The following is a 27,125-nucleotide window of genomic DNA, read 5'->3' on the forward strand; positions in this document are numbered from 1 at the left end:
GATCTGGTTTTGTATCCTTGTTCTTCCTGAGATTTCTGACAAACCAGAAAGCGCGGACCACGTGGGTAAGTGCTCTTCGCTTTACCAGCTGACTTGGAAATCTCTAGTCTCCCTTCCTCTCCCTAGTGCTGGGCAGCCCTCAGACCCCTGGAGCTAACGTGTCCCCTCTCCCCTTTGTCTCAACTTCACTTCCCGGTTTCTTCTTTTTCCCTCTTTTTAAAAATTAGCTGTTTTAAATGCTAATTCAGCTATTTAGAATGCACGATCCCGTGGTTTTACTGTGTCCACGGAGCTGTGCAACCATCACTACAATATTTTCATCACCCCGGAAGGAAACCCTGTACCCCAGCTGTCATCTCCCAAACTTCCCGTTCCCCTCTGCCCTAGGCCACCACTCATCTGCTTTCTGTTTCTTGATGTGCCTATTCCGGACATTTCACACAAATGTCACCTTTTGTGAATGGCTTTTCTGCCCTTGTAGCACAGTGTTTTCAAGCTGTACTCATGCTGTGGTATATATCAGCACTTGGTTCCTTTTTAGGCCTCCCAAATATTCCATTGTATGGACAGACCACATTCCGTTTACCCATTCGCCAGTTGATGGACATATGGGTGGTTTCCAGTTTGAGCCGTCATGAGCAAAGCTGCTGTGAAGTTTTTGGGTGGCCATATGTTTTCATTTTTTTCAGTATATGCTTAGGAGTAGAATTGCTGTGTCATATGGTAACGTTGTTTAACCTTTTGAGGAATTGCCAAACTGTTTTCAGAAGTGGTCACACCATTGTACTTTCCCAAAAGCAATGCATGAGGGCCCGATTTTTCCACATTCTTGTCAACACTTGCTATTATCTGTCTTTTTTATTAAAGCCATCCCAGTGGGTGTGAAGTAGCATTTTCATATGGTTTTGATTTGCATTTTCCTAATAAATAATGACATTGAGCATTTTTCATGTGCTTGTTGGACTTTTGTATATCTTTTTTTAAAGATTTTATTTATTTATTTCTAGAGAGGGAAGGGAGGGAGAAAGAGAGAGAGAAACATCAATGTGTGGTTGCTGGGGGCCATGGCCTGCAACCCAGGCATGTGCCCTGACTGGGAATCGAACCTGCTATGCTTTGGTTCACAGCCTGCACTCAATCCACTGAGCTACGCCAGCCAGGGCTTGATTTTCGTATATCTTCTTTGGAAAGATTTCTTTCTACTCATATCCTTTGCCCAATTTTTAATTGCGTTATTTATCTTTTACTATTGAATTAAGAATTCTTTATATATTCTAGTTATGGGTCTTTTTGCAGATATATGATTTATAAATATTTTCTCTCATTCTGTGTGCATTGTCTTTTCACTGTATTGAAGGTATCATTTACAACACAAAACTTTTTAATTTTGATAAAGTCCAATATATCTATTTCTTTTGTCCCTTGTGCTTTGGGTATTGTGTCTAAGACACCCTTGCCTAACCCAAGGTCACAAATATTTACTCTTATGTTTTCTTTTCAGGGCTTTAGAGTTTTAGTTTTTACATTTAGGTCTGTGGTACATGTCGAGTTAGTTTTTGCCTGTATCCATTTGTCCCAGCAGCATTTGTCGACAACTGTTTGTCCCCATTGAATTGTTGGAGCGCCCTTGTTGAAAGTAAAGTGATGGGAAGATTTATTTTTGGACTTCTAATTCTGTTCCCTTGACCTATATGTGCATCCTCACGCCGGTACCGCACCGTCTCGACAACTGCAGCTTTGCAGTGTCTTATCTTCTGATGGAAAAGTTAGGGCAGGAATGGGCAATCTTGACTTTTTCTTTCCCTGGTCTGACCAGAGATTGGATTCTTCAGATCCCTCTTCAGGCTTTCGGCCACCCTTGATTTCTCCTCATTCATCGTGTTAGTTTAAGTAGGAGATGATAATGCAAACTGTCCTGAGACATCCAGTGCTGGGCCGGGCCCTGCGTGTTCTCCTCGCCACGTCTGCTCACTGCGTTCAGATTCCAGTGGCTCTGGGCTCCCCCAGATGTATAGAATTAAACAGTCGGGTTGTGAAAGGATGCACTGGTTTCTGAAACTCTCTAATTGGTTAAGTTCAGGGTAATGCACCTTACTGTACTGTTAAAGGATTTAAAGATCTTTCTGAACGGCTATGTAAGCAAGCAAGCGGTCTGGCAGAGAGCTCTCCCAGGTGGGCTGCAGCATAGCCTTTGAGGCCGGACCTTGCCCTCCCTGGTGCCTCCTCTCCTGGCAGGCACCCGCATCGCTGCTCTGAGAGCATCCATTGGCAGTATCGTGGTGGTGGAGAAATGGAAGGCGAGCGATCTGCGAGAGAGGTGGAGTTCTGGACAAGGCCGCTTATCATCACTCCACGTTACTGAGCCAAAACATAAAATGTCCATGTGACATCTGAAATTAGTAGCAACCATCCTGTAATCGTTGCCATTCCTTTCTGCTAGGAACTGTGTGCGGCACAAGCTCATTTGCAGATGATAGTGCCTAGAGCTTACACTAGGTGTATCATAATTTAAGCAAATTTTAATTTCCTGATTTGTGTTGGACATTAAAGAAAATCTCTAGACAGAAACTATCCTTCAGCAAGAGCTTCCCTTCAGGGGCCCTGCACTCGGTGAGGGGCCAGGGACGTGAAATCTCCAGAAGGTGGTGGTGGCGGGGTACAGAGCAGGTTGAGGATTCAGTCTGCCCGAATACATTTCTTCGCAAGTGGACCTGGACAAGCTCCTTAATCTCCCCAAGTCTCAGTTTCTTTGCCTTTAAAATGGTGATAAGCATAGTATCCACCTCCTAGCATTGTTTACAGGTTGGAATCTTGTGTGAGCCCTTAGTGTTTGCCTGAGCATCTTCTAGCTCACACTCCAGGGCCCTTCTGGCTGCTGTGGCTTCCTTTCCTTCCTTCCTTGCACACACAAGGGCCTCCTCTAGATGTCAAGGACTTAGCCCAGGCAAGGGTCGACAGGCTTTTCCTGTAAAGAGACAGATTAGTAAATACGTTAGGCTTTGTGATATTGCAGGCCTCGTGGTCTCGGCCACAACCTTCACTCTGCTGTTGTAACATGAAAGCCACAGACAGGTGCCCATGAACAGGTGTGGCGGCATTCCAATAACACTGTGTTTTTCACAGCAGGTGGCAGGTTCGACTTGGCCTGCTGGCAGTGGTGTGCCAACCCCTGGCCTACCACGGTGCCCAGCACATCGTGGGCTTTTAATAAATGTCAGCCATCCTCGGAGCTGGGAACTGCCCCTTGACACTGGTTTCCTTGTTTTTAACAGAATGTCGAGGTCCTGGCCAGTCGGAGCACCTCTTCCGAGCAAACCCAGCTGGGGGCTGAGGTGCAGGTGAAGGCTCTGGAAGCGGAGAACGAGAAGCTGCGCGGAAGCCTTGTAGGGCTGGAGCAGAGTGTTGCTCGGCTCCAGAGGCAGGTTGCTGACCTTAAAGACGACGAAGCCAAGGCGAAGGAAGCCCTCAGAAAGTACGAGGTGAGGCTCCTGGGCCCCATGCCCGGCCGGGGCAGCTGCCATCCTTCTTTCCTTTGTGAGCGGTTCAGAGGCAGGGAGAGATTTATTGTCATAATTTAGTAGGAAAGGTCAAGGCACTTGTGACTCTGTCTTCTCTGCACACCATTCCTTTTGTTTCTCTACAAGTGGTCTGAATGGGAGCTGAGCTTCTAACGAGGCCTGGGAACAGGGCTGATGAGGTCAAGGGTGGGCAACGCAGGAGAAGGCACGGGAATCCCCACTCCCACAGGCATCAGACACACACTCTTCTTTGGACATTGAGCAGAGGCCTCTGCAGTCCCGAAAGGCCGTCTGAACAGCACCCTCAGGTCCGTGTTCTCTCACGACCAGTCATTCTTTGTTAACACACAGTTGATGGGTTTTGAAGTCCTCTGGTTTGCCAGGTTTCTAGAGGTGTGAGGCTGTGTGCCAGAGACAGGTGCTGATGGCAGCTGGCGGGAAAAGAGGGGACGGAGGAAATGCAAAGAGAGATGTGTTCCGCCAGAGGTTATCCGTCAGAATCACCCGGGAGCCTTTTCCAAAACTCTGCGTGCCTGAGTCTATTCAGTACCTGCTCCAGGGGCGAGGCTGGACATTTGTGTTTTCAAAAAATCATCCCAGGCGATTCTGATGTTCACATCTTGGCTGAGTACAGAAGTGCAGACAGGCACAGACATCCAGGAACACGGCTGTTGTGCGCCTTCTTGGGCCCGTGGCACTGCTGGCTGTGTCAGTGGACATCTCTGTCACTCCTGTCAGCCCCCTGCCCAGCTCCATGGCCACAGCTCACAGCGGAGCACACACTGACCCCAGGTTTCCTTGTAGGGGGAGGCTCGGCAATTAGAGGAGGCCCTTGTGCGTGCGAGAAAGGAAGAAAAAGAAGCCACGGCAGCCAGAAGGACCCTGGAGAGTGAGCTAGAAGATGCTCAGGTAAACACTGAGGGCTGTTGTCTGTATCCCTCACATAGGAATCCCAAGAGCAAAATAGGAGGGACACGCACAGATTGCCATTTGTCCTCACGTTCCAGGTTGCTCCTTCATAATGGTAACCATCTGACCTCAAAGTAGCCCTCTAAGCCAGTGGTCCTTAATGGGAGGCCATTTGTAGTATCTGGAGACATTTTTGGTTGTCACAGTCAGAGAGATACTCCTGGCACCCAGTGGGTAAAGGCCGGGATGCTTCTAAACTGTCCACCGTACGAAGCACGGGACAGCCTTGGCAGCAGCGAATTATCTGGCCCGAGTGTCGGTCATACAGAGGTTGAAAACTCCTGGTCTAGACGTTGAAGAGCTTGACAGCTTTCCAAAGATAAAATATGAATTGCGTTCGAAGGCTGGCAGGATTGGTCCCCAAGGCAGTGTGGAGTCGGCTGTCTGGCGGAAGCCAGTTTTCATTCTCCTCTGGGCAGAAGGACTCCAGAGAGTGAGTCCTTGAAGACGGCTTGAAAAGGAGCCAGAGGAAGTCGCTTCCTTGGAACTAGACAGCTATCTCTCTTCAAAATCAGTAGATTCTTAGAAAATTAGATTTTCCCATTTGAAGGCTAGGAAACATGATGGAAGTACATTCTTAAAAAAAAAAAGTCCGCACTGAAGTTCAGGTTGACTTTGCACAGTGGCCTCCGTGTGATCCAGGTGCATCCTTCCTTCGACCTGCTCTCAGGTTTTAAAGAACTAGCACCAAGCATCCATCGGGTGAGGTTCTGAGAGGGTGAAAGCCGGTGTGTTTGAGCAGTCGTCTGACAGCAGGTTGTTCAAGTTTTCCTTCAGGAACGTGAGGGCAGGAGGGGGAGGAGTATGTGGAAAGTAGCTCACACTGACCGCAGTCCAGATCCAGATTCATAAAGGCCCCGTGGCAGCCTTCCTGTCCGTGTGCAGCCGTATCTCTCCAGGGCAGTGGCGAGGAGCCTGCGTGCACTAGCATTCACTCGGGTCCCCATAACTCAGGGCCCCTTACCTGCTCCCCCACCCTATCAGTTGTCTCTGCCTTCTTTCTGGCTTTGGACGGAGACCTTGTTTTTGTATACAGTAAAGCCCTGTTTTTTCCTGAGTTTGATGTCTGAGTATCCTTGCTTTAGATTTCTTGCTTTCTCTTCCTCTCCACCCTCCCTCTCTCCTTCCCTCTCTTCTTCCCACCCTCCCATCCATCCATCCATTCATCTATCCATCCATTCATCCTATCCATGAAGTCTTTGTTACAAACTCCTGTTCAGTTGATTTTGCATGCATGGCAGTTTCACTGTGCTGCTGCGTAAGGTCTGTGATGACTACAGCCCAGCCGCCAACAAGTGGGGTTTAAGTCCGAGCTAGTTGTGGACACCGAGGGAGAAGAAACATTTGTATTCTACAGGGACAGAAGTCTGCACCTTCCTGTCACGTGTGCACAGGGGGCAGCTGTCACCGGCCCTCAGTCTTCATCGTCCTTTGGTCGAACCAGAAAGTTTCACACACGGGGAAGTAGTTCACTGGCTGTGGACCCAGGCTCACAGTTAATTCAGGGGAGAGAACAGGTGATGGCCCCGGGGCCCAAAGATCTCAGTGTAACCCCTGCCCACCCCCACCTCTGGATCACGTGCAACTTTTGTTCGAGCCTGTTTTCCCGGGGTGTTGAGATGGCGAGAGTGCTCTGTGCGCCGTGCAGCCATTTTAACACAATCAGTAGGAATTTTCAAAGGACATCCGAATGATCTGGTCCCAAAAATTTCTGTGCGAAGTGTACCATCACCCTAAATTACTTCATTTTCTCCAAAACCTGGAAGCAGATAGGAAGCTCCTTCAGTTTGATGCCTCTGTGTGCCTGCCCCCCTCCCCAAAGCTGGCTCCTGAAAGGGTCTTGACCCTGAGAGGAAGAGAGAAGAATGCTTGCTCCCCCCACACATGCGTGTTACATTTCAAAACCTTTTTGCCCTCGCAATCTGCTGCATTCTCCTGTATGATACATATATTTCTCTACAGGAGCTGGATATCATGTGAACTTAGGTCTGACTTATTATGACTCACTCAGAAAGTGGCAGAGGGTCCTAAAGATGTCATTTTTGACTTGCTGGACTCCTGCCCCATGGTCTGGGATCGTGCTGCTCTGTAGAGCGACTTGAGAACTTCATTCGAGGCGGAAATGTCTACGATTCCCTTGAGAATGGCCTCTGCAGTTGGGGGAGTGAAGAAGCCTTTTCTGGTGTAGCCACAGTTTTTTCCCTCAGGGAGGGTTAAGGGTTTATACTCTGTATACCTTCAGCTCTCTGCACTGGACTTCAGAATTAAAAAATGCCAGTGCTTCCATGGTTATTGTGTGGCAAGGGTCTGGGAAGACCAGCTTCCTTTTGATCAGCCTCTCATTCCTTAAGCCCTTGGGTTCACCTGCCACTTGGTTATTATTAATATGAACAAATCAGGGTATTACTAAGTCACGTAGTAAAAGGCTCTGCCTTCATTGACAGATAATGGTCCCCAAGCTCAAGGGTACTTATACATCTGCCAACTTTGTGTTTTGGATTTTCCACCTTGATAAATTTCCCCAAGTTTTGATTCCAGTATGAGTCAATGAGCTCGTATTTCTGGTCTTGGAAATACAGTCACTGCAGCTACAGAGCACTTCATGCCTAATTCCTAAATGCAAAATTGCCAACTTTGCTTATTTTCACGTGAATCTGGGACATGTTTTCTCAGCAGTGATATATTAGAACATATTTCTTCAATAATCAAAGAGGAAGAACATTGTGCTGAACAACATTTCTGAACTTTAGAGTACATTAGAATTACTGGGGTAACTTTCAAGTGCAAGTTTGTGGGCCCCACTCCAAGAAAAAATTGTGGATTCCATAAGAAATGGCCAGAATCTACACTTTAAGGAGTACTCCCTGCTTGCTTGGTGATTCTGATATAAGAAGTATTGAGACCACTTTAGGGGATAGATATTAATTTTCAACCAGGGAGTTTTTATCGTGTGCCTAACAATGAGTCTGGGCTGCAAGACTTGCCCAGACAGAAAATCCATGCCTTGCCTTGAGAGATCTTACTACCCTGCAAGAGAGACAGTCATGCAAGAAATATTTTAAAAATAATTTAGCCCAAACTGTTCTTCCAGGAAAATATGTGTGTGTGTTGAGGGGGTGGGGTAGGGTGGGGTACTGGCCAGGCCCCGGCTGGAGTGGGCGCATCTTGGTCTCCAGGCACAGGAGAGCAGAGCTGGGTGGCAGCCCTGCCCCAGCCAAGGGTGAAGCTGAAATGCACACACCACATGGAGGCTGCGTGGAGCTGGGGCTGGTTGTCTGCTGGCCTGGAGCCCCTGGGGTCGGGACTCAGGAGGAAGAAAAAAACAGGCTGGGGCAGGGGTTAGGTTGGGTCCTGAAGGCTCTTGCATTTGTTTTTCAAGAACTTACATTTTGAGATACATGTGTCTGAGGGTTTTCTCCCACACAATAGAACCATACATCACTTACCTTGGCCTGTGTACATCCCTTTGCCCCCAGTACTGCTTATTTAGCCACAGACAAATCCCAGGCATTGACCTAGTCTCTGGGGTGTGCCTAGCTGAGCTGTGGTGGGAAGGACTCCTGCCAGTTGTCCCACACTGAACTTCTGATTACCTCTCTTTAGCACCTTTTCTTCACCCAACCACTTTTGTTGACTTTGGTTCCCCACAGTAATTAACTCGAGCAGCAGCTCGGCTGGCTTGGCTGGATTTTGCATGCAGTCAGAGCCAGAGGGGCAACAAAGGCCTCCACAGGTGGTTCTTTGGCCCCAGGTCAGGTGGTTGGCTTTGGCCCCAGGTCAGGTGGTTGGCCGGAGCTATTCACAGGCCCTGCAAACCAGGAGTGCCTGAAGTGATTTGGGAGTGTTTTCAAGATGCCTGAGTTATTGCGAGTGTGACAGAAACTTGTACGTTGTTAAGCACTGTAAACATCAAAACTGTTCTCCGCATCCAGTCCCTGCAGCAGGGCACAGACTGGGTAGGTCTTAAGCAGTGTCTGCACTAACCCGCATTCAGCCCTCAGCCCCTCACAGCACTGTCCAGGTGACCAGCCCGCGTCTGGGTCCTGCTGCCCCTTTTCTGAGCTGCGCCGCTTCTCGACATCTCAGCACCCAGCCATTTAAAGAAGCCACTGTAACCATCTTTAAGATACTTGAGGATCTTGTTAGAAAATTGCATGTTTTTTACATAAAGGGCTTCAGTCTGTGTGAAGGTGTGAGATGAGAGCTCCAGAGAAGCCAAAGGAAATTATCACCCCAGAGATGGTTGCATTTCATAGTAACTACTAGCATTTGGCGCTGATTCACTAAATAACCATTCATAGGCACTTTTTCTGACTGGAGTCTCTCCTATTTAACACCTCTGCTCATCAAGTTCATCAGCCTGTGGACTGCCAAGTTCTTTTTCTTCTGCGTGTGAGTCCAACCCACACATTCTCCCTGTGCCCAAGTGGACTCTTGGCCTGTGGACAGCGTGCTCTGTCTTTATAGGTTAATTTTTAGTTGTTTTTTTAATCCTCATCCAACGATATATTTACTGATTTTTTTAGAGATAGATGAAGGAAGAGAGAGAAAGAAAGAGAGAGGGGGTCAGGGGAGAGAGACAGAGACATGAATTTGTTGCCTCTCATACGCACCCCAACCAGGAATCAAACCCATAATCTAGGTACGTGCCCTGACCAGGATCGAACCTGCAACCTTTTGGTGTGTGGGACAACGGAGCCACCCGGCCAGGGCCGTTTTTGGCTGTTTCTACTGTAGTGATCATCCGCATAGCAGAGCGAATTCAAGAACATCAGGTACAGTGCTGTATGTCACAGTATGTAAGCTGCCGTGTAGGTTTAGGTTAGTCTCCTGTGTAACTTCACCTTGGTTTTCAAGCATGAGCAACCAGTTTTTTGGACACTAGCTGAATTGCCACCCCCAGCAGCCTCAGCTGTTTTGCAACCTCTGGCTGCCTCTGTGTGTTTGTGGCTAAGTCAGCTTGGTCCCTGAATTTCAGAAGCAGCAATGTCCTTGTGTTTCTGTGATGGCTTTATTTTGATACTTTTCCTTACCGCCAATGTGACAGGTCTGATTGCTTTGTGGTGCAGTTATGAGACTCCCTCTGCTGCTTGTTCTTGTGGCTGACCTGGTGGGTAGATGACAAGCACTATCCTTTCCCTGCCATCTGCAGAGAAATCTGAGTCAGGCCACCCAGGAGCAGAAGCAGTTGTCTGAGAAGCTAAAAGATGAGACCGAGCAGAAGGAGCAGTTAAGGAGACTGAAGAATGAAATGGAGAATGAGCGGTGGCACCTGGACAAGACCATTGAGAAACTGCAGAAGGAGGTGAGGCAGTAGGATGAGGTGAGAGTGGGTCGGGGGGAGGCAGGAGCATGGGGAGGAGAGGGTGTGGGCACACCCCAGTGTTGGGACCCGGCCCCCTCTGAGGGCCTGATGAAAGCTAAGGAAACCTGCAGTTAGCTGTAAGCACAAACACGTCAGGGACCTGCAGATCTCCTGAAACAGCTCTGAGGACTCGTGGGGAATCCCAGGTACAGAGAAACTGTTCTAGAATATGCCAGTACCCTCTGGATTCTGGGCCTAATGTCTGCTTCCCAGTTAGGAGTGACTAAACCTCCATAGCCCATGACAAGGCCCTTTGCAAAATTTTGGGGAGGGTGTGGAAGAACGAAGAGGAGGCATGATCTGTGTTCGGGTGGGACCCAAACCTAGCTCCCCAGTTCCAGATGGAGCATTGCAGGGTGGGCTCACACCCGAGTCACTTCTTCCAGATGGCTGACATTGTCGAGGTGTCCCGCATATCAACGCTGGAGCTCCAGAACCAGCTGGATGAGTACAAGGAGAAAAATCGCAGGGAGCTTGCAGAAATGCAAAGGCAGTTGAAGGAGAAGACCCTAGAGGCAGAAAAGGCCCGTCTGACTGCAGCAAAAATGCAGGAGGAGGTAATGCCTGGCCAGACCAGTTCCTGCTTTCCCCCTTATTCGGAGAATCCTTCCAGGCTGTGAAACTTCTAGGAGAGACTTGGGGTAGATTCTAAAGACAACATTTGTGCTTGATTCCTCAGTCTTAACCCTCTGGATGGTTACATAGGGCAAATGACATCCTAACACACAATGAACCGCTAGCCTTTGAGGTGAAATTGGTAAAACTGTAACTTGACCATTTTCTTCATTAAGCCAAGATTTTCTGTCTAAAAAGTTTAACTACCATTTATGGAGCACCAGTGGTGTTCCCAGCTGTGTCCAAATGATTTATATGTACTAATGTTTTAATTTAATCCTAGAACAGGGATTATAGTAACTGTGGTGGGGGTTTTTTCCCCCCCATTTGTTTAGAAAATACAGACTTTTATTAGAGTGGGAATGGTAGACAAGAGTTTCAGAACAATGATGGAGACAAAAAGAAATCTTTAGGAATTTATGAGTATTGAAATTATTAAAACATAGAGCAAAGTAACCCAAATTTTAGCTCCCTTCAGTCTTGACTTCTGAAGAACTGAGAGTAAATAAAGGGAATGGTTTTGATTATTTTAATGGAAAACTGAAGGCTCTAAAATGCAAATACATGAGTGCTGATTTCCAGCTATGCTTCTTGCCAGCTGGGTGACCTTGAGCACATTACCCCAATTTTCTGAGCATCTGTTTCTGCCTCTTTAAAAATATACAAAATAATAATGATTTAATAATCGAATGAGAGAACATGTGGACCTGTGTAGCAGAGGGTGTGTATATCCTGGATACTAATGTTGTTGTTATTTTTTTATTCTAAGTCTTAACTTTTTTCATAAGCAGTGCCAAGAGCACTAAGATTCCACAGGAAAACAAGTTTTTCTTTAAAAAACAAACTTTTAATATCTTTGATGATCAAAGAAGAGTCGCCCATGAGTCAGTGTCAAAAGTGTGTGGAGGAACAATGGATGTTTATCACAGACTTCAAGAACACTTCTGGAAGGATCCCAGTAACAGACCCCCTCTGGCACAGGGTCATGTGATACAGGAATGCAAGTAAAAACTGAAATGAGCTTATTGACATCACCGTTCTCTTTGGCATTAAACACACATTTTCATTTCTCCAGCAGATGGGCAGGGGGGTGCAGATATTTGCCAGGACCCCAACAAACAAACACCTGGGGTGCGGTGTTGATCTTAGAAAATCATGGTGCCAGAGTGGCCCCTGCAGACAGCTCCTGTTGCTTTTTCTATGATGCTTATTCTGCTAGAATCTTCAGATTGGAAGGAACCTTCGTGATCTTAGTTAGATGAGGAAACTGAGATCCAGGGAGGTTAGTTAAGGCCAGATGGAGGCTGGTGATGTGTATAAGGAAGCACTAACTCCAAAATAGATTTTCTGAGTGGTAAAGCCCCAGGGGACACTGTTTCCACTTGAATGGTACAAGCAGACACCTCATCATTCTACAAGGAAATGGCAGATACCCCCCTGGATCAAGCTGCTGAAGTCATGGGATTGTTTAAGACAAAATCAAATTAACAAGTCAGGATCACTCAGGACCCTTGAAAAACTCAAGGTCAGCTCAGTTCACTGCACCCCCCACCCTCATCGTAAGCAAAAAAATAAAAAGAGCTGCAGTCCCTCCCAAGGGCTGTCACACTCTCCTTTTTTGCTTTCAGGGAAATAGACATTTTACCTGTTTTGTCTTTGGTGCGGAGCTAGGAAAGTTCTGATGTAGATAATCTTTAGAGAATTTAAGACTTAGAAGTTATTGTTGTTCAGTTAATCTTCTAAATATCACTTAGTAAAGGGCAGTTTTAACTACGTAAAGGCAGCACAAGAAGCTTCAAAAGTTGTTTGCTGACTTGTGGTTCCAGACAGCTGTGCTGCTGTGCACACCCTGCCCCAGCCCTTGAGAGATGTCCCGGGACTGCGGGGCACCTGAAGGCAGGGATGTGCCGGCGGTGGGACCGAGGGCCATGCGGGGCACCGGGGAGGGTGCCAACAAGGAAATGCAGGCTATCTTTTTACCAGTCAGTCTTTCTGACTCTCAAGCCTGTGTTCTTTCTGGTATGACTTCATCTGATTCTCATAACAGCTCTATAAGGTAGGTTTTAAAATTATCCCAGGATAGCAAATTAGGAAACTGAGAGATGGGGGAGATTTCGAGTGTTCTGAGGTGCAGTGCGCCCTCTCCGTAGCCAGTGCCTGCGCCACCGTCCTTTCTTCATGGGCGATGTTCCCATGTGCTTCCCTCAGTGCTTCTACTCACAGTTTCATTTCCTAGTCATCTTTGCACTCGGTCGCCACCCAGACTAGACTAGGGTTTTATCGGGAGAGGTCTCCTTCCGGGCTATGCGGTTTTCATAGAAATGTCAGCTGATGCCATTCCGTTAGCCACCAAGAAAGGAACACATTTCTCAAAGTTTTCCCACTGGTCTTCCTAAGCCAGTCTAACCTGTTGAGTCCCTCTGCACTCCTAAGACCATCTTTGGGGCTTTCCCAACTTTTCTGTGAAAATCACTCTCAAGCGATGGGCGTAGAGTTTGACACTTAACTCTCACATACTCCCTGAAGGAAATAGCCTGGTGTAGTCTGTTCCTAAGACTGTGCTTTCAGCCATCTCCTAGAGGCTAGGAAGTTGAGAACAAGCAGACAGCCTTGGACTTCACCAAATCTGTCCACACTGATGTTTCAGGAGAACCCAATGTGTGCAGTGGTGGCGGAGCACAGGAGGGACCATCCCTAGTGCATCAAGCTCTTTAGTTTGATGCAGCCTTCAAAGCTGTTAGTTCAGTGCCACCTTGTGGATGAAAAGAGCACTGTCGGTTATGACCATTGATGACAGGATTTTCTTCTAGGGAGCAGTGGTTTTCACTTAATGGGTATGTTTATATTATTTGATTTTATGCCTGCAGGTTGCTTTGGGGTCATTAACTTGGTTTTTATTTTCCCTAACTTTAAACTTCTGTTGAGGTGATACTGATCCAGGTGGGCAATCAGTCAGTTATACCCTGGGAAGCACTTACCTAGTTCAGTGGCTTTCAGTGTTTCCCATCATGACCTAAGGTAAGAAATACCTCTTGCATTGTAGCTTAGTGATACATACATTCCTACAATTAGATGGGTGCATTATTTCCTTATACTCTGAGTATTTTAAAAAATCTTCACCCAAGGACATATTTATTGGTTCCAGAGAGAGACCACTGTGATCGGTTGCGTCCCATATGAGCCCTGATCAGGGGTTGAACCCATAGCCTTTCAGTTTATGGGATGATGCCTCAACCAACTGAGCCACACTGGCCAGGGCCTGAGTATTTTTTTTAGATTTATAACCCAATGGGTTGCTTCCTATAGCTGGAAACCCCCCTCTTTTATAAATGAGTAAACTGAGGCCCTGAGGGCAGTGGCACTTGCTCAGGTCCTCTGATCTCCAATGGCAAGCGTCTCCTCGAGCTCTGCCTGCACACTGTCCATCAAGGTCAATGTGTTCCCAATGTGTCCAGCTAAGCACTCCAACCCCTTCTTGTTCTAGATGCGCCTGATGGAGGAAGAGCTGCGGGACTACCAGAGAGCTCAGGATGAGGCACTCACAAAGAGGCAGCTTCTGGAGCAGACGCTGAAGGACCTGGAGTACGAGCTGGAGGCCAAGAGTCACCTCAAAGATGACCGCAGCCGACTGGTCAAGCAGATGGAGGTGTGTGGGTCATATGGGCGGCCCCAGGGCCTGGGGAGAGCGAGTGGGGAAACAAGGGAAGCAAGCTTTCTGCTCAGACCTCAGCCTCTGGGGACCCTTCAATTAGGAAGGTCATGTTTTGATTTGGGGGAGCTGGTAGTTCAGAGATTCCTAGGACACCCATGCTGGAGGAGTGATGGAAGTAATTTAGTGGGGTGTCCTCATTACCTTGAAGAAGAAACAAAACACAAACCCAAAGAGATTAGGTGTGCTTACTTAAGGGCACATTGATAGTTCATGTTCTATGTGCTGCTTTGGGCCATGCATTTGACTCTGACTGCTGCAGACAAGACTGCTGCAGATTAGGACGGGCTGAGCTGTGCCCACGTCCAAACTGCCAACACCTAGGGACACATGGCACTCGTTTGCCTCGCCACATGCTCCCTTGCTGTTTGCTGATTTTGACCCATTTTCCCCTACAGATGGCCCAGCTTTGCCAAAGCTAGCAGCAGACTGGCTCAATTCACTTTGGATGCACAGTGTAAACACGGTCCATGAGAATATCTCAGAAGGTGCTCGATGGAGCCACCAGCTGGGGGTGATTTGTTCACAAGATGAAAAAAACACAACACATTAGAAAAGTGAAGCACGTAATAGAATCTAAGCATGAACAGCCCACCGAGAATGACAGGAAGAACTTGAACATCAGTCCCCTTGAACTTATGGAAAAGAATAATGTTCAAGAATAAAACCAACCCCAAACCAGAAAACCCTTGATTCCCTCACAACCGCCAACACACCCCACATCCCAGTGGAATTTAGAGAGGGAGAAAGAGGCCTGAAAATCAGCTTCAGACCTATGCGAGCAGTTAAAATTGTCAAGGTTTCGATAAAGGGCAGACAGTGCTCAAGGCCAGGAAGAGATAGCTTAAATTTGAAACAATGGAATTCCTGATTCAACTTTGCAAATAAATAAAAATAACGTTTAAAACCTCCAGGGGACTTAGTGGCATTTCTCTAGGGAGTGATGTCTCAGCTGTTAAAGATTTCATTGGATGGGCACTTTTTGGAGGTTATTAGGGTAAGCTGGTTACAGTTTTCTAGGGTTGCTGTATTTTTTGCTAATGTGTTGGTTCCAATCTTGTTAGGGGAGGTCATTTTAAGGCAAGTTAAATTCAACCCATTTAACTAGGAAGTAATTATTCTAGGACCCAAACAATTTGGTTCAAAGCAAGCTCAAGCCTTGCCAGGCAGCGGCGCAGGAGCTTCTGGGGTGATGACCCGTGGCCTGGCCCCTGAGCGCGCTGGCTGGGTTGTGGGCAGCACACATTGTAGGCAGGAAGAGAGCCCTGTGAAGAGGTGCTTTAGCTGAACATTGGCTTGTCAGGTCATCTCCTTCTAGAATATTCTGACTAATAAGAACATTTCCTTTTGCCAACTCCAGGTGTGGAAGCAGTGGCATAACTAACTTTCGTTTGCCCCTCCGCAACATTTTAGATAGTTCTTTACTAATTACAAAATGAGCGGCTCTCCAGGCCCCACCCCTGTGCAGCTCACTGCCGGGGCATCTCCCCACCTAAGAGGCAGCTGGCACAACTGTCTTGCTGGGACTCATATCTTGCCTGCTCCTTCACTCACATTTAAATTAATTCTCAGGACTCAAGAGCTCTCTCAGCCATGAGCGTTTTCTGTAAACAGAGAAACTCGGGTGGCTGTCTTATGTCAGTGTGGCACCTGTGGGTCTGTGGTTTCCGACTTGAGTGAAGCTGGCCTCAGATAAGTTGAGGAGCACTGAACAAACAGGAGACAGGAGACCTGGTGCAGGACCCAGCTGTCTGTCCTGCTCTGGACTTGGGCTTGCGGCTACTGGGGCAGAGCTTTCGGGTCCCCTATAGTTTCAATCAGTAACAGGGAAGGCATTTACACACATTTAGGCATTCACGTGAATTCTGTGACTTTTCTTTTTGGCACTTACAGAGGCGTCCATAGCTTGTCAGTCAACAGTGATGATGGCAGAGACAATATTTATGTGCAGATGCCTCAGACTCCTGTTTAAAAAACTCACAATGCTGATTGCTTTTGTGTGTGTGTTTTGTGAGTTAACCCAGACATATGACAGATTGGCTGGTGACAGTACAAACACATGCACAGAACCCACATCCCACAGTCCCAGGTGCGGTGGTTTATGTTAGAAGCCTCTTTTGATTCATACACAAAGCTACTTTGCAGCTCTTTTCTCCTAATGCTCGATGATGAGCCAGCAAGAAAGGGAGATATTATGCTTCTTCTGTGGTGGTTGGTTTAACAGAATGGGACGATACTGCATCTGTGTTATTCTGATGTGGGTTTGGGACTGTACAGAGCTGAGTGAGATTCCTTAGAAGAAAGAGGCAGTTGCAACAGACTGTTAGAGACCTGACTCATGCAGGGCTCTTGGAAACCCTGAGCAGGAAGGAGGCAAAATATTGTCCTAAGCTTGGAGCTTTTAGAGAAATATACCTTGGTGATATCTCATTTCCCTCATGTAACTTAGATACCTTAGGCTAAGGGGGAAAAAAGGACTTGAAAGAAGCATGCTGAACTATTCTCAGTGCTTATGTTAGGGTTTGGGGTAATATTTTTCTCCTTTAATGTATTTCCTAAATGCATAATTACATTTTACATCATGAAAGCAATAAAACACAGTTTCAGAGGTGTCTGCTTTGGACAGTATAAGAAATGGACACAGCCCTTCCCAAACCGAAATAACGCTCTGCTCTGATGTGCCTTTGGGGTTTCCCTCCACAGGAAAGGCCTTGCTCCAAACCGAGGCCACTGTAAGTGACCCAGGCCGTGTTGTGTCTTATTTCTTAGGACAAGGTGTCTCAACTGGAGATTGAACTGGAGGAAGAAAGAAATAACTCGGATTTGCTGTCTGAGAGGATCACTCGGAGCAGGGAACAGGTACTGTACAGAGTGGGACGGTAAGTGGATTGTCCTGCCAGAAAGAGGAGATGCGAGAGGTTAAACCTGCAGCTAGAGGAGGGAAGAGACTCCATGCCTTACGGAGGTGATGGAAGATTGCCAAGTCCTCACCATAGCAAGCCTACAGGAGGGAGATGCAGTATGTCATGTAAGGTGTCAAGTGGAAGTTTCCTGAGTGGTTATGGATAACAATCTGTTAGCCATAATAGGCAAAGCACTTTTAAACCTGAGTTTCTAGGAATCATTAGTTCAGCAAACAATTGTGTGAAATTTGGTAGTTAGCTCTACATTAGTGCAATAGAAAGTAAATGGTACGATGCCGTCTTTTACTCTAAGGACCTCACACGCTAATTGGCACATAGACCTATGAGGCACTCACAGGACAGTAACAGTATCTTCCAAGTGAATGTTTTTTTGCGGTTTTGAGAGGAGTTTCACTCACATTTGATCCTTGTGGCAACACTGGGGGCAGCTGGCAACAGTTCACCCTGCACTCACACTGTAGACAATGGAACTAATTTTCCAAACTAGACTTAGTATAATTGCAAGGTTTTTAGATTTTTTCTATTTTTAATTAAGGAAAAGTGCAGAGTGGTTAAGTCATATCCTGGAGATGGAGTATCACATCACTAGAAACCAGTGGCCGTGAGCCCACCACATGCCGGAACCACCTGGGAGATAACACAGGCAAACATTATGGGGCGAGGACTCAGAGCACTCAGTGGCGGTTCTGAAAAGAACTTATATTCACCAGTCTCAGCCTTCCTTTACATGCTACCTCAGGCACCTGTAGTAACCTCCAATGGGAGGTACCGTGTTTTGCCATGTATAACACACACTTTTTTTGCCAGAGTTTGTGAGGGGAAAATAAGGATGTGCATTGTACATGGGTAGTACTCATTCTGTCTCTATATTACATGTTTTTAATTCTTTTATTTACGCTTATGTGTTAAAAGTGTGACTAGAAAACAGCAACAGTATTTGAATGCAAAATAATACCCTGGAATATGATAATTGATTTTGTTTCTAAATATAAATAAATAAAAAATTGAATTAAAAAATTAAAACGAAAGATTTTTTCCTGAAATTTTGGGTCAAAGACGTGGGCGTGCATTGTACACAGAGTGCATCACACATGGCAAAATATGGTACCTTGGATGACAGCTTAGTTGAGTGTCTTGCTCCTGAAAATGGTGCCAGAGAAACTGGACATAGACATTTAGAAACCTCTTCTCCTCTTGATTTGCTTTGGACACATTTTTCTTTTTAAATATATATATTTTTGTTGTTCAGTTACAGCTACCCCCTTTTCCCCCCCATTACTCTCCCCTGCCCTACCCGCCCCCCACCTTCCACATTCAATTCACTGCCCCGCCATCGGTGTCCATGGGTCCTTTATTCATGTTCCTTGGCTTGGCCCTTCCCCTTCTTTCCCCCATTATTACCCTCCCCACCCCCTCCCTGTCACTGTCAGTTTGTTCTATATTTCCATGTCTCTGGTTTTATTTTGCTTGCTTGTTTGTTTTGTTGATTAGGTTCCACTTATAGATGAGATCATATGGTATTTGTCTTTCACCACCTGCCTTATTTCACTGAGCATAATGCTCTCCAGTTCCATCCATGCTGTCACAAAGGGTAGGAGCTCCTTCTTTCTGTGGTGTAGTATTCCCTTGTGTAAATGTACCATAGTTTTTGGACCCACTCATTCACTGATGGTCAGTTAGACTGTTTCCAGCACTTGGCTATTATAAATAATGCAGCACTTTCTTAATTAAACAATGCAAACAAAACCTAAAAGTCTTGGGTGATGCTGAGTAATATTTAGAAAATTATGTGTATAAGGGATTGACATTTAAAAAACCTGAAATACAAATTAATTTGGGCAAGATCTTCCCTATCAAAAGAGGCAATTTGCTCTGGCCACTCTTATACTTTTTCACATCACCACCTTCCCCCATCTCAGGGTGACCAAGGACTGGAGGTTCCAGTGTTTAGGGACAGTGGCATCTGAGCTGATAACCGCTATGCAGAGTGGAAGGAGAATCATGGGCTTCTTTTGCATTTGCCATTGTTTGCCTGTTGACAGACAGGTTCTTTGCAAACTGGTGAGATAGTCACGCTGCTTTGCCCCTGAGGGTGAAACAAGTTCCAACAGGAGTGCCCATCCACCCTCTCCGCTGAGCTTGGTTAGGTCAATATGTTCCAGTGCTGGGCCAATAGTGTTCCTCCAGAGGGTGGCCATCCATCCAGCCAGAGCTGCAAAAGTTTAGAGAATGACCTTTATGGAGACCTGAAGTCCAGGTGGAGAGTTCAGCTGTGACCTTGGAGCCCTATTCTAGGTTCTTACAAAAGCCTGCATATTCTAAGTTCTCTTACTGGTATAAAAATTGTTTTGTTATCCAGCCTGGCTAAGGAGCCACATTACCTCAGGGCATTTTGGGATCTGCTAAGCATTTATAATGAGAGAAGAAGTGGCCATAAATTTGTTTTGCTAATGCTTCTTGTGACTTATGCAAAGAGGGGGTGGTGGGAAAGAATCAATAACCAGGCAGTTAAAACAGACTTCCAGTCCCATGTTTTACAACCCCCCCCAAAAAAAACCCCACAAATTGACCCAGGAGGTGGTTGCCTCTCTTGGTTCAGCTGATGGCCCCACACTGAGAAACTGATCTCTTGTTACCCCCAAGTTACTGGCGTCCTGGGGAATAGAACTGCTCCCCGTGATGCGGTCACGGTTGAAGATATTTTCACTGAGCCAAGAACTTGAAGTAAGCCCAGGGAGGAAGTTACAGGAACTAACTTGCAAAACTGAAAAGAGCACAGGGCTGCAAGTTGGTATTTGTCAAGGAGATTTCTGAAGGTTTTTCTGAACTCTAACATTGAAAGTCTGTGAGAAGATTTTGTAAAACCCAAAGTGTCTGAGTCACCCTTTAGTTCCCCGTTTTCTCCCTGCATCTGAGTTCTGTGCCTGAAAAGATGAGCTTCACTAAGTTTTTAGCCTCTTTGCCCTAATAGCTCTCCTTCCTCTTCTATTTTTTTCTCTTCTCACTGCTCTCTCTGAGGTTGGGAGGGTAAAGGAAGCCCAGTATCTGTTGTAAGTGGAGAGATGGAGCGTCTTGTTCAAACTGATGCAGGAATTGCTAAAACAGCAACAAGACCAAACCCCTGAGATGCAGTGATGCCGCCTGACTGAGGGTTCAGGGCCCCTCCTCTGGCTCGTGGCCCCAGGTCTGTGAGGACAGGTAGAAATGGACTGACCAAACACCTGCCTCAAAGAAAGCGTTTCATTCTTATTCAAAGTCAAAGTCAATGTGAGACTTATGTCCTACTCCTTAACATAAAGACTCTGAGGAGAGGGCCCTGGGTGTAGACAGCTGGGCCCTGAGTTTGAAGCTGCTTGAGTCCACTTAGGTTAACTCTTAGGGCCGTGGGCCTGCAGCCTTCCTGCCAGAATCAGAGAAAAGGGAAACTTCCAAGCCTAAGGCTCCTTCTCTGCTCCCTCAAATGCTGACCTATGACCTTAACAGGACATGTTTCCTATGGAGCAGGAAGTGCTGCCCATCTGTTATTTCCAGCCTGATTTCTGTCATCGGCCCTGGCTGCTCAGCAAACTGCCACTGGGCACTGAGAAGGGAAGGTGTGGGGAATTTTATTTTTTGACTCTTGGTTTCTTTACATTTAAAAGTAAAAGTTCATGGCTCTACTTAAACTCTACATTCTCATAACCTCTTCTTCTGAATCTTTACTTTCCCCAAGCACCCATCCTTTTTCCTAGTCTTAGTGTTTGGGCTCCGGTGAAAATAGAAAAAAAGGCTTTCCAGCACTGTTGGCAAATGGCCAGCCTCTTTCACAAAATCTTAGATCTAGCAAAGACCTCTGTGTTTGTCTAGCCAGACCTCTTGTGCAGTGGGGGAGAAGCCAGAGGCCCCCCAACACTGCGGTCCAGCCAGGTCCCACAGCCAGTTAGTTGCAGAGCCGGCTGGGGTCTCCGGAGGCCCAAGCCAGTGTTTTATCTACCAGGGCCTAAAAGTGTGACAGGCACCTGCTGTGTGCTGAGCACTGCAGCAAAGCTGTTAAGTGGTCAAAAGTGGGGCCTGTCCTTGAGCTTCTTGGGTTTGTTGGAAGAGATGGAGCATGCCTAAAAAGGGCAAGTAACAAGAAAAAGCAGCAGATACTAAATGCCAAGTGAAGGACTTGGGTGGCTAATGAGGGAAAGACCCTCATAACTGTGGAAGAGTTCTGAGAGGAAGGTGGACTTGGTGCTTGCCTTGAAGAAAGGGTAAGATTTAGACAAATGAAGAGGAGTGGGAATTGAATCCTAGAAAGAATGAATGGTGAGAACCAGGTCTGGGAGGTATGACATGTACGGTGTTTTGAGTGGCAATGAGCAGACTGCTGTGGCCTGATCAGGGTTCTGGCGTCATTTGGGGAGTAACAGGAGGCAGGGTGAGAGTTTTGAATGGACTCTATCCTGGCAGTGCTGGGGAGCCACAGAAGGTTATTGAACAGAACAGGGAGGCGTACACAGTGGTCTGCACGGTGAATGCAGCCGGGGTGGGGTGCGCTCAGGAGAAGGGGAGGCCTGGGGGAAGCCTCAGCTGGGCTGTTGTTCTCCGGCACAGACGACAGGAAAGGCAGTGTGCGATCAAACATTCTGCCCCTTTCGAGTGTTTTTTCTCTTAATCGTGTGTCCGTCTGATGCTCAGTAGATGCTGGCCACGTTATTTGCGAATTCCCAGCCTTTCTACGGCCATTGTTTCCCGTGTGTGCTCAGGATATTCTTGTTCAAACTGATGGATTCAGGGAATCCTAATTGAGAGACATGTTTTTCAAACTTTTGGATGCTTGGGTTTTGTTTTCAAATGTGACTAGTATGAAGAAGAAGGGATGGGTGTGGATTTGATGAAATGATTTCTTTCATAAAAGTGAGGAAGATTTGTTTTTTCATCCAAATATAGTTTTGTCTTATATGGGGGGTTTCTGATGGACTTCAGGTTGAAGGAGAAATCAATTAAACAGATGTATTTTTCTGGCTTTTGGTATGTTTAAATCTAGAGAATCCTTTTTTCTCTTCTCCCTCCAAAACCATGTATCCAACCTCACTGAGAATTCCCTAGGTGCTGGGTGCTGTGTCCATGCCTTGAATACGTTTTCAAAGGCTTGAGAGGCTAAGTGACTGCCTAGGGTCACAGCTTGTAAGAGGTGGAGTCACGATTTGACTCCAAAGCCTACTGCCTCCCACCTGTTCCCATCATCCCAGCAACAGACTGTAAGAGTAACCCTCCCCACACCCCCAGTACATTTGGGGTCTCTATTCCCAAGTTAAAATTAATGCCATGGTGTCTCTTTGATATAGGTGAGGTATTATGTTCACCTGACCCTTTCCTCTTTCCTCGTGAGTCCAGAATTCAGATGGCAAAAGAAAGGCCCTGTTTGGTGTATTTTAAATATGTTCGATGCTCTAGCTGCTTGGGCACTGCTGTGTCATTGCTGGTGGCTGAGTGCACACCCTTAACCGCAGAGCTGGGCCTAAGTGGAGGGGCGTTCGCTTGGCTGTGGAGGCAGGGGTGACCCAGCCCAGTAGAAAGACAATTCATCAGCCCAGGCAGCTGGCAGCCAGGATGAGTACACCAACTTGAGAGCTTTGGATTGCCTCATGGTCTTTCCAGGTCTGATTGAGGCTGCTCAGTTGCCTTGACAACTGTAGGATAAAGCCCAGTGGGTCAAGTCTCAGGGCTTCTGCAGTCACTTTAAGGAACCGCTCCCCAGTGGGGGCTCACACCAGCTCCTCAGTCTGCACCAGGGGGATGCACCCACCAGGATACGGGACTGGGCAATAGGGCTCTGTGTAGTCAGTGAGTGAAAGATCAAAGTGGAATTCCCCCTCCCTTCCTTCCTTCCTTCCTTCCTTCCTTCCTTCCTTCCTTCCTTCCTTCCTTCCCATTCCTGAGACTAGGAACAGTTTTTAAAAATGCCTCCCATTATATCAACTGTTCAAAAACCCAATGTGTACAATTGGTTAATAATAGTTTTCCTTTCTTGTGACTGAGTATCATTTTTAATATCAGCTATGAGTGTAGGCTTACCAACCCCTTTATAGCTGAATGGTAAACACAGGAGATAGGGTTAAATATTGTTATTAGTGATCATAAATATCCCTGGCTTTTCATTAACCCAGATGGCAGCTGCTCCTAATCCTGAGAGCTGGCTTGAGTCACGGGTACCTCTGACACAAAACCCTCTGGAATCTGATCCTGTTATTTCTGATCAGAATGCTCGGGTTTAGCATTCTTTCAGTCCAGCTTTGATAAACTATTGCCTTCAGCTCCCGTTCTGTTTTTAATTCTACTGGAAAGTCTTTATTTGGTCTGTTTAATATGGCTGAAGGATAAACAGCATGTAAAGCACTAAGCTTATATAAAGAAATGTGTTCCCAGTCTCAGCTTTGCTTCCCTCTTCCAAAGGAGGAAGCTGGTGAAGCCAGAGGCTGCTTTTTTTTTTTTCCTTGCTAGTGTGGGCTCCGGATACGAAGGATCTGATCTGGAATATTCCCAACTCACTGGGACATTCCTAGGGACCACTGTGTTGAGCACAGCTAAAACACTTCCGGCTTGTGGTGAAGTCCATCCTTGGGAACATTATCCATAGCAAGACGTGATGTTCTTTGTACGAGGCTCCACATGGCAGATTTATTTTAGCATTTGGTGGCAGGCTGTCCTTTATGAAGAGCTGAAGGAAGCCTATCATGTTTGCCAAAAACCTTGGTTTCCAAAAGGCTCAAGAAAAATGGATGGCCTGGTCCCAGCCGCTGGTAGGTTTTATGGTTACATATGTGTTTCTTCCTGTCCTACACCCTGATGTGTTTTATGCTTCCATTTTAATAGCCATCTTTGAGGAGATGAGGTGGGGTAGACATATTTATTGTTTGTTTTGTGTTTTGCCTCAGAGAGTCACTGTTTGCTGGGGCCTCTCCAGGGAGGTTTTGAACCTGCAGAGACCTCCTCCATGCTGCTTCCTGAGCGCTCCTCTGCCTGGGAGACCCGTTTCCTGGCGGGATCCAGACTTTTCAGTTAAGGCCATTGAGGGAGCAAGACTTGGCCAGTGGCCGCTTCTTTTAGTCACAGGGTTTGTCCTGAATCCTGGCCTGGGCCCCAGGCTGAGTGATTGCTGGGCGACCCTCGAATCCCTCCACCACAGACACATCTTCCTCTTGGGCTCTGAAGTCCTTGCCAGAGCTCCCCATCTTTGTAGGATCTGCCCTTCCTGAGAGCCCTGGTCCTGCAGGTTTGCTGAGGGGGAGAAAAGGAACACGGGATTTTCAGCCAGAAAGCCTGGATTAGAATCCCAAAGCTGCTCCCCCCATTTCTGAACCTTCCACCTGGAAAGTGGGGGTCATCACATCTGCCTCACCTCACTGGAAAGTTGGGGTGAGTACAGGGAGGGTTAGTGGGTCCCATGCGGACACTCGCAGCCACTCAGCGCCTGTCGCCAGGGGCTCTTGGTTCTTGGTACTTCCCTCCTCGGTCCTCAGGCGGGAGCGCAGCTGCAGAAACCCCCTCGCCCCCCTAAAAGCAGATGCTGCACAGCTGCAACGAGCCCCTTGCCTCTGCTCAGCCAGCCTTTTATTGTTCTTTGGTGTTTTGTGGCCTCACATCCCACAGCAACTAAATTTCTGAATTTCTCTCTACAAGCCTCCAGTTCTTCCTTATCCCTTCACTTTTGGGAAGATAATGTCCCCTTCTTTTCTTCCCTCCTCCCTCCCATGCCGCTGAGCTCCAGGAGCCAGCCTCCGCCTCAGCCCTGAGCTATGCTCTCTGTCACAGGCTCAGAGAAAGAGGCTCTCTCCGACTTTCATGCTGACCCCAGGGCAGGGCCCGGATCCTGTCCCTCCCCCACTGGATGGTCAGTCTTCCTGTCACACTCCCTTTTCATCACAGTCCATCATCTGTAATGTCTCCCTCCTCCGTGAGTCTCACCCTCACCTGCTAACAGTGCAGGGCATCTCTCCGGCCAACCCCTCTGTGACCTTGACAGCCCTCTGGTTATACTGTCATCTTGTCGCTGCTGGAATTCTGGAGGAGAGGTGTCTCTCTACCTCTTCATGCCCAGCACCTTCCCAGTCTCTGCAGTCTGGTTCCCTCTGTGCTGAGCCTTCCAGAGGGAGCTTCTGGTCCAGCCCAGGGGCCTTCCCCCGCCCCCTTCTGCCTGACCTCCCTCAGCCCCCCTCCTTCTCGGGTTTCGGGGCAGGTCAGTGTTCTGGTTTTCCCCGTGTCTCCTCAAACCGGGTGGAGTGTTGAGGGCTCCCCAGGGCATGGTTCCGGATCCCCTTCACTATTCATGCATTTCTCCTGGATGAGTCATCTGTCCTGTGGCTTCACCTGGCCTCACCCATTCTCCACACCTGTATCTGCAGTCTCTCCCAGACCTTAGAGATTGATGGGGAGAGTAACAGTGCCTACTTCATTGCCTGGGGGATTAAATGCGTAACACTATAAAACTGCTCAGACTTACTTTAGTAAGTGCAGTACAAGGGTCCGTTCTTGCCACCTGTGTTCGGGCCTTTTGTGACCACTCCCTGTCTGCCTCCCCACCTGATCTCTTAACCTGTCCCCTTACTCTACACATGACAATTCATTCCTTTCAATTCTTCCAGCGCCCCCTCCTGTGTCTTACCTCTGCTCTTTCCCATTGGTTGGCCTGGTTTGGAAAGTTGCAGTTCCTCTCCTGCCCCTTTCTCTACCCTGCCTGACGCCGACCTCTCAGTTAGGTCCCAGCCTAGGGACCCTTACCCTAAAGAATTTCCCGGGCCTTCTAAGTCTGGGCAGTGACCCCTGCTGTTCACCTGGCCCCAGCACACTGCCCTTCCCCATTGCAATAACACTGGCTAGGTCTTGTCTGTTTGGCTCCCACGAGGCTGTTTGAAGGGTGAGTACTCTGTCAGTCTTTTTGCCACAGTGTCCTAGGGCTGGAGTTATCGTCCGAACAGATGGTCGAACCCACCTCATCCTTCTGGACCACCCTGGCGCCAGCACTCGAGCCTGTGCATTCACAAGTGCACTCAACTCTCACACTCAATGGAGTGGGTCTTTTCTGGGGACACTCCTAAGTGTGTGGAGAACCCGAGGATGGAGGCAGGGGCCTAGGTCTTCCTCAGAGAGGGAGGTACCTAGCACCCCAAAAGGTGGGGGATTTGCCAAAATGTGCTTTCACTGTGTCATAGGTCAGCTCCAAGGGCCCTTATACTGTCTCCCGGAGCTGAGATGACCAAGGTCACACACAAGTGAACGCAGAGCCAGGAAGGGAAGCTGGGCCACCACTGCCTGTCTGTGTAATTACTTCCCGTCGCAGTGGGAGTTTCACTGTGTCCTCAGTGGAGTTCTGGCCTGTGCCCGGGCGTGAACAGAACACTTTCCCCCGGGAGGCACGTCATGGTCCTGTGGCCCAGCCGTGCTGACGCCTTCCATGTGTGGTGTCATCGGCTGGGTCATAGCCACGCTCCAAGAGGGGCTGTGAGCCTGCATTCATTACCCGTGGACTTTGTGCCCGTGCAGCAGTTACAGGAATTCCCCCGGCACCTTCTCTGCCACACGTGATTCCAGGGCTCTGGGGCCAGGAGCAGCGGGGACAGCCGCAGGCGGAGATGTCCGTGCTCTGCCCACTGACCCTTTGCACAGCCTGCATTTTTTCCCTGCTGTACACAAGCCCGAAGGAGACTGGCTGCCTCCCTGAGTCTTGGGTTTCTGTGGCAGCTGTGTTTGAACCCTAGGTCTCTCTGAAGCCTTCCCACTGAGTTGATCAGGAGAGAACAGGTGGCCCCACGAGCAGTGAGTGGCGGTTGTGAGCGTGACTGCCCTGGGCCATGGCGTCCTCTGCTGTGCAGTTCGGAATGCACATGCCCTAGAAGCCTGCCCAGCAGAAATGCAACACTGTGAACATTATTATATGATTTTTGGGATCACATGGGTGCCCCCTCACCTGTGGGGGGAGTCCCAGCCTGCCCCGCTGTGGTGTCTGAGGCCTCCAGGTCTGGGCCCTGCCCATCGCCAGTCTCACTCCTCCCCGTCCCTGC

At 47.8% G+C, this 27,125-nt stretch overlaps 1 protein-coding gene across 3 annotated transcripts in view; it reads left to right on the forward strand.

Annotated features, from left to right (window-relative positions):
- The window catches only part of CGNL1 (cingulin like 1), a 152,910-nt gene that overhangs the window by 117,474 nt on the left and 8,311 nt on the right, over positions 1–27,125 (forward strand). For all 3 annotated transcript variants that reach the window (XM_028505605.2, XM_036033992.1, XM_036034001.1), the window contains 6 exons: positions 3,273–3,479; positions 4,323–4,427; positions 9,640–9,792; positions 10,239–10,409; positions 13,952–14,113; positions 16,946–17,035. In XM_028505605.2, the coding sequence (XP_028361406.1) occupies positions 3,273–3,479; positions 4,323–4,427; positions 9,640–9,792; positions 10,239–10,409; positions 13,952–14,113; positions 16,946–17,035 (888 nt within the window). The remainder of the gene's footprint in view (positions 1–3,272; positions 3,480–4,322; positions 4,428–9,639; positions 9,793–10,238; positions 10,410–13,951; positions 14,114–16,945; positions 17,036–27,125) is intronic.

This window comes from Phyllostomus discolor, chromosome 1, assembly GCF_004126475.2.
Source record: "Phyllostomus discolor isolate MPI-MPIP mPhyDis1 chromosome 1, mPhyDis1.pri.v3, whole genome shotgun sequence".
In the NCBI taxonomy this organism is placed as follows: domain Eukaryota; kingdom Metazoa; phylum Chordata; class Mammalia; order Chiroptera; family Phyllostomidae; genus Phyllostomus; species Phyllostomus discolor.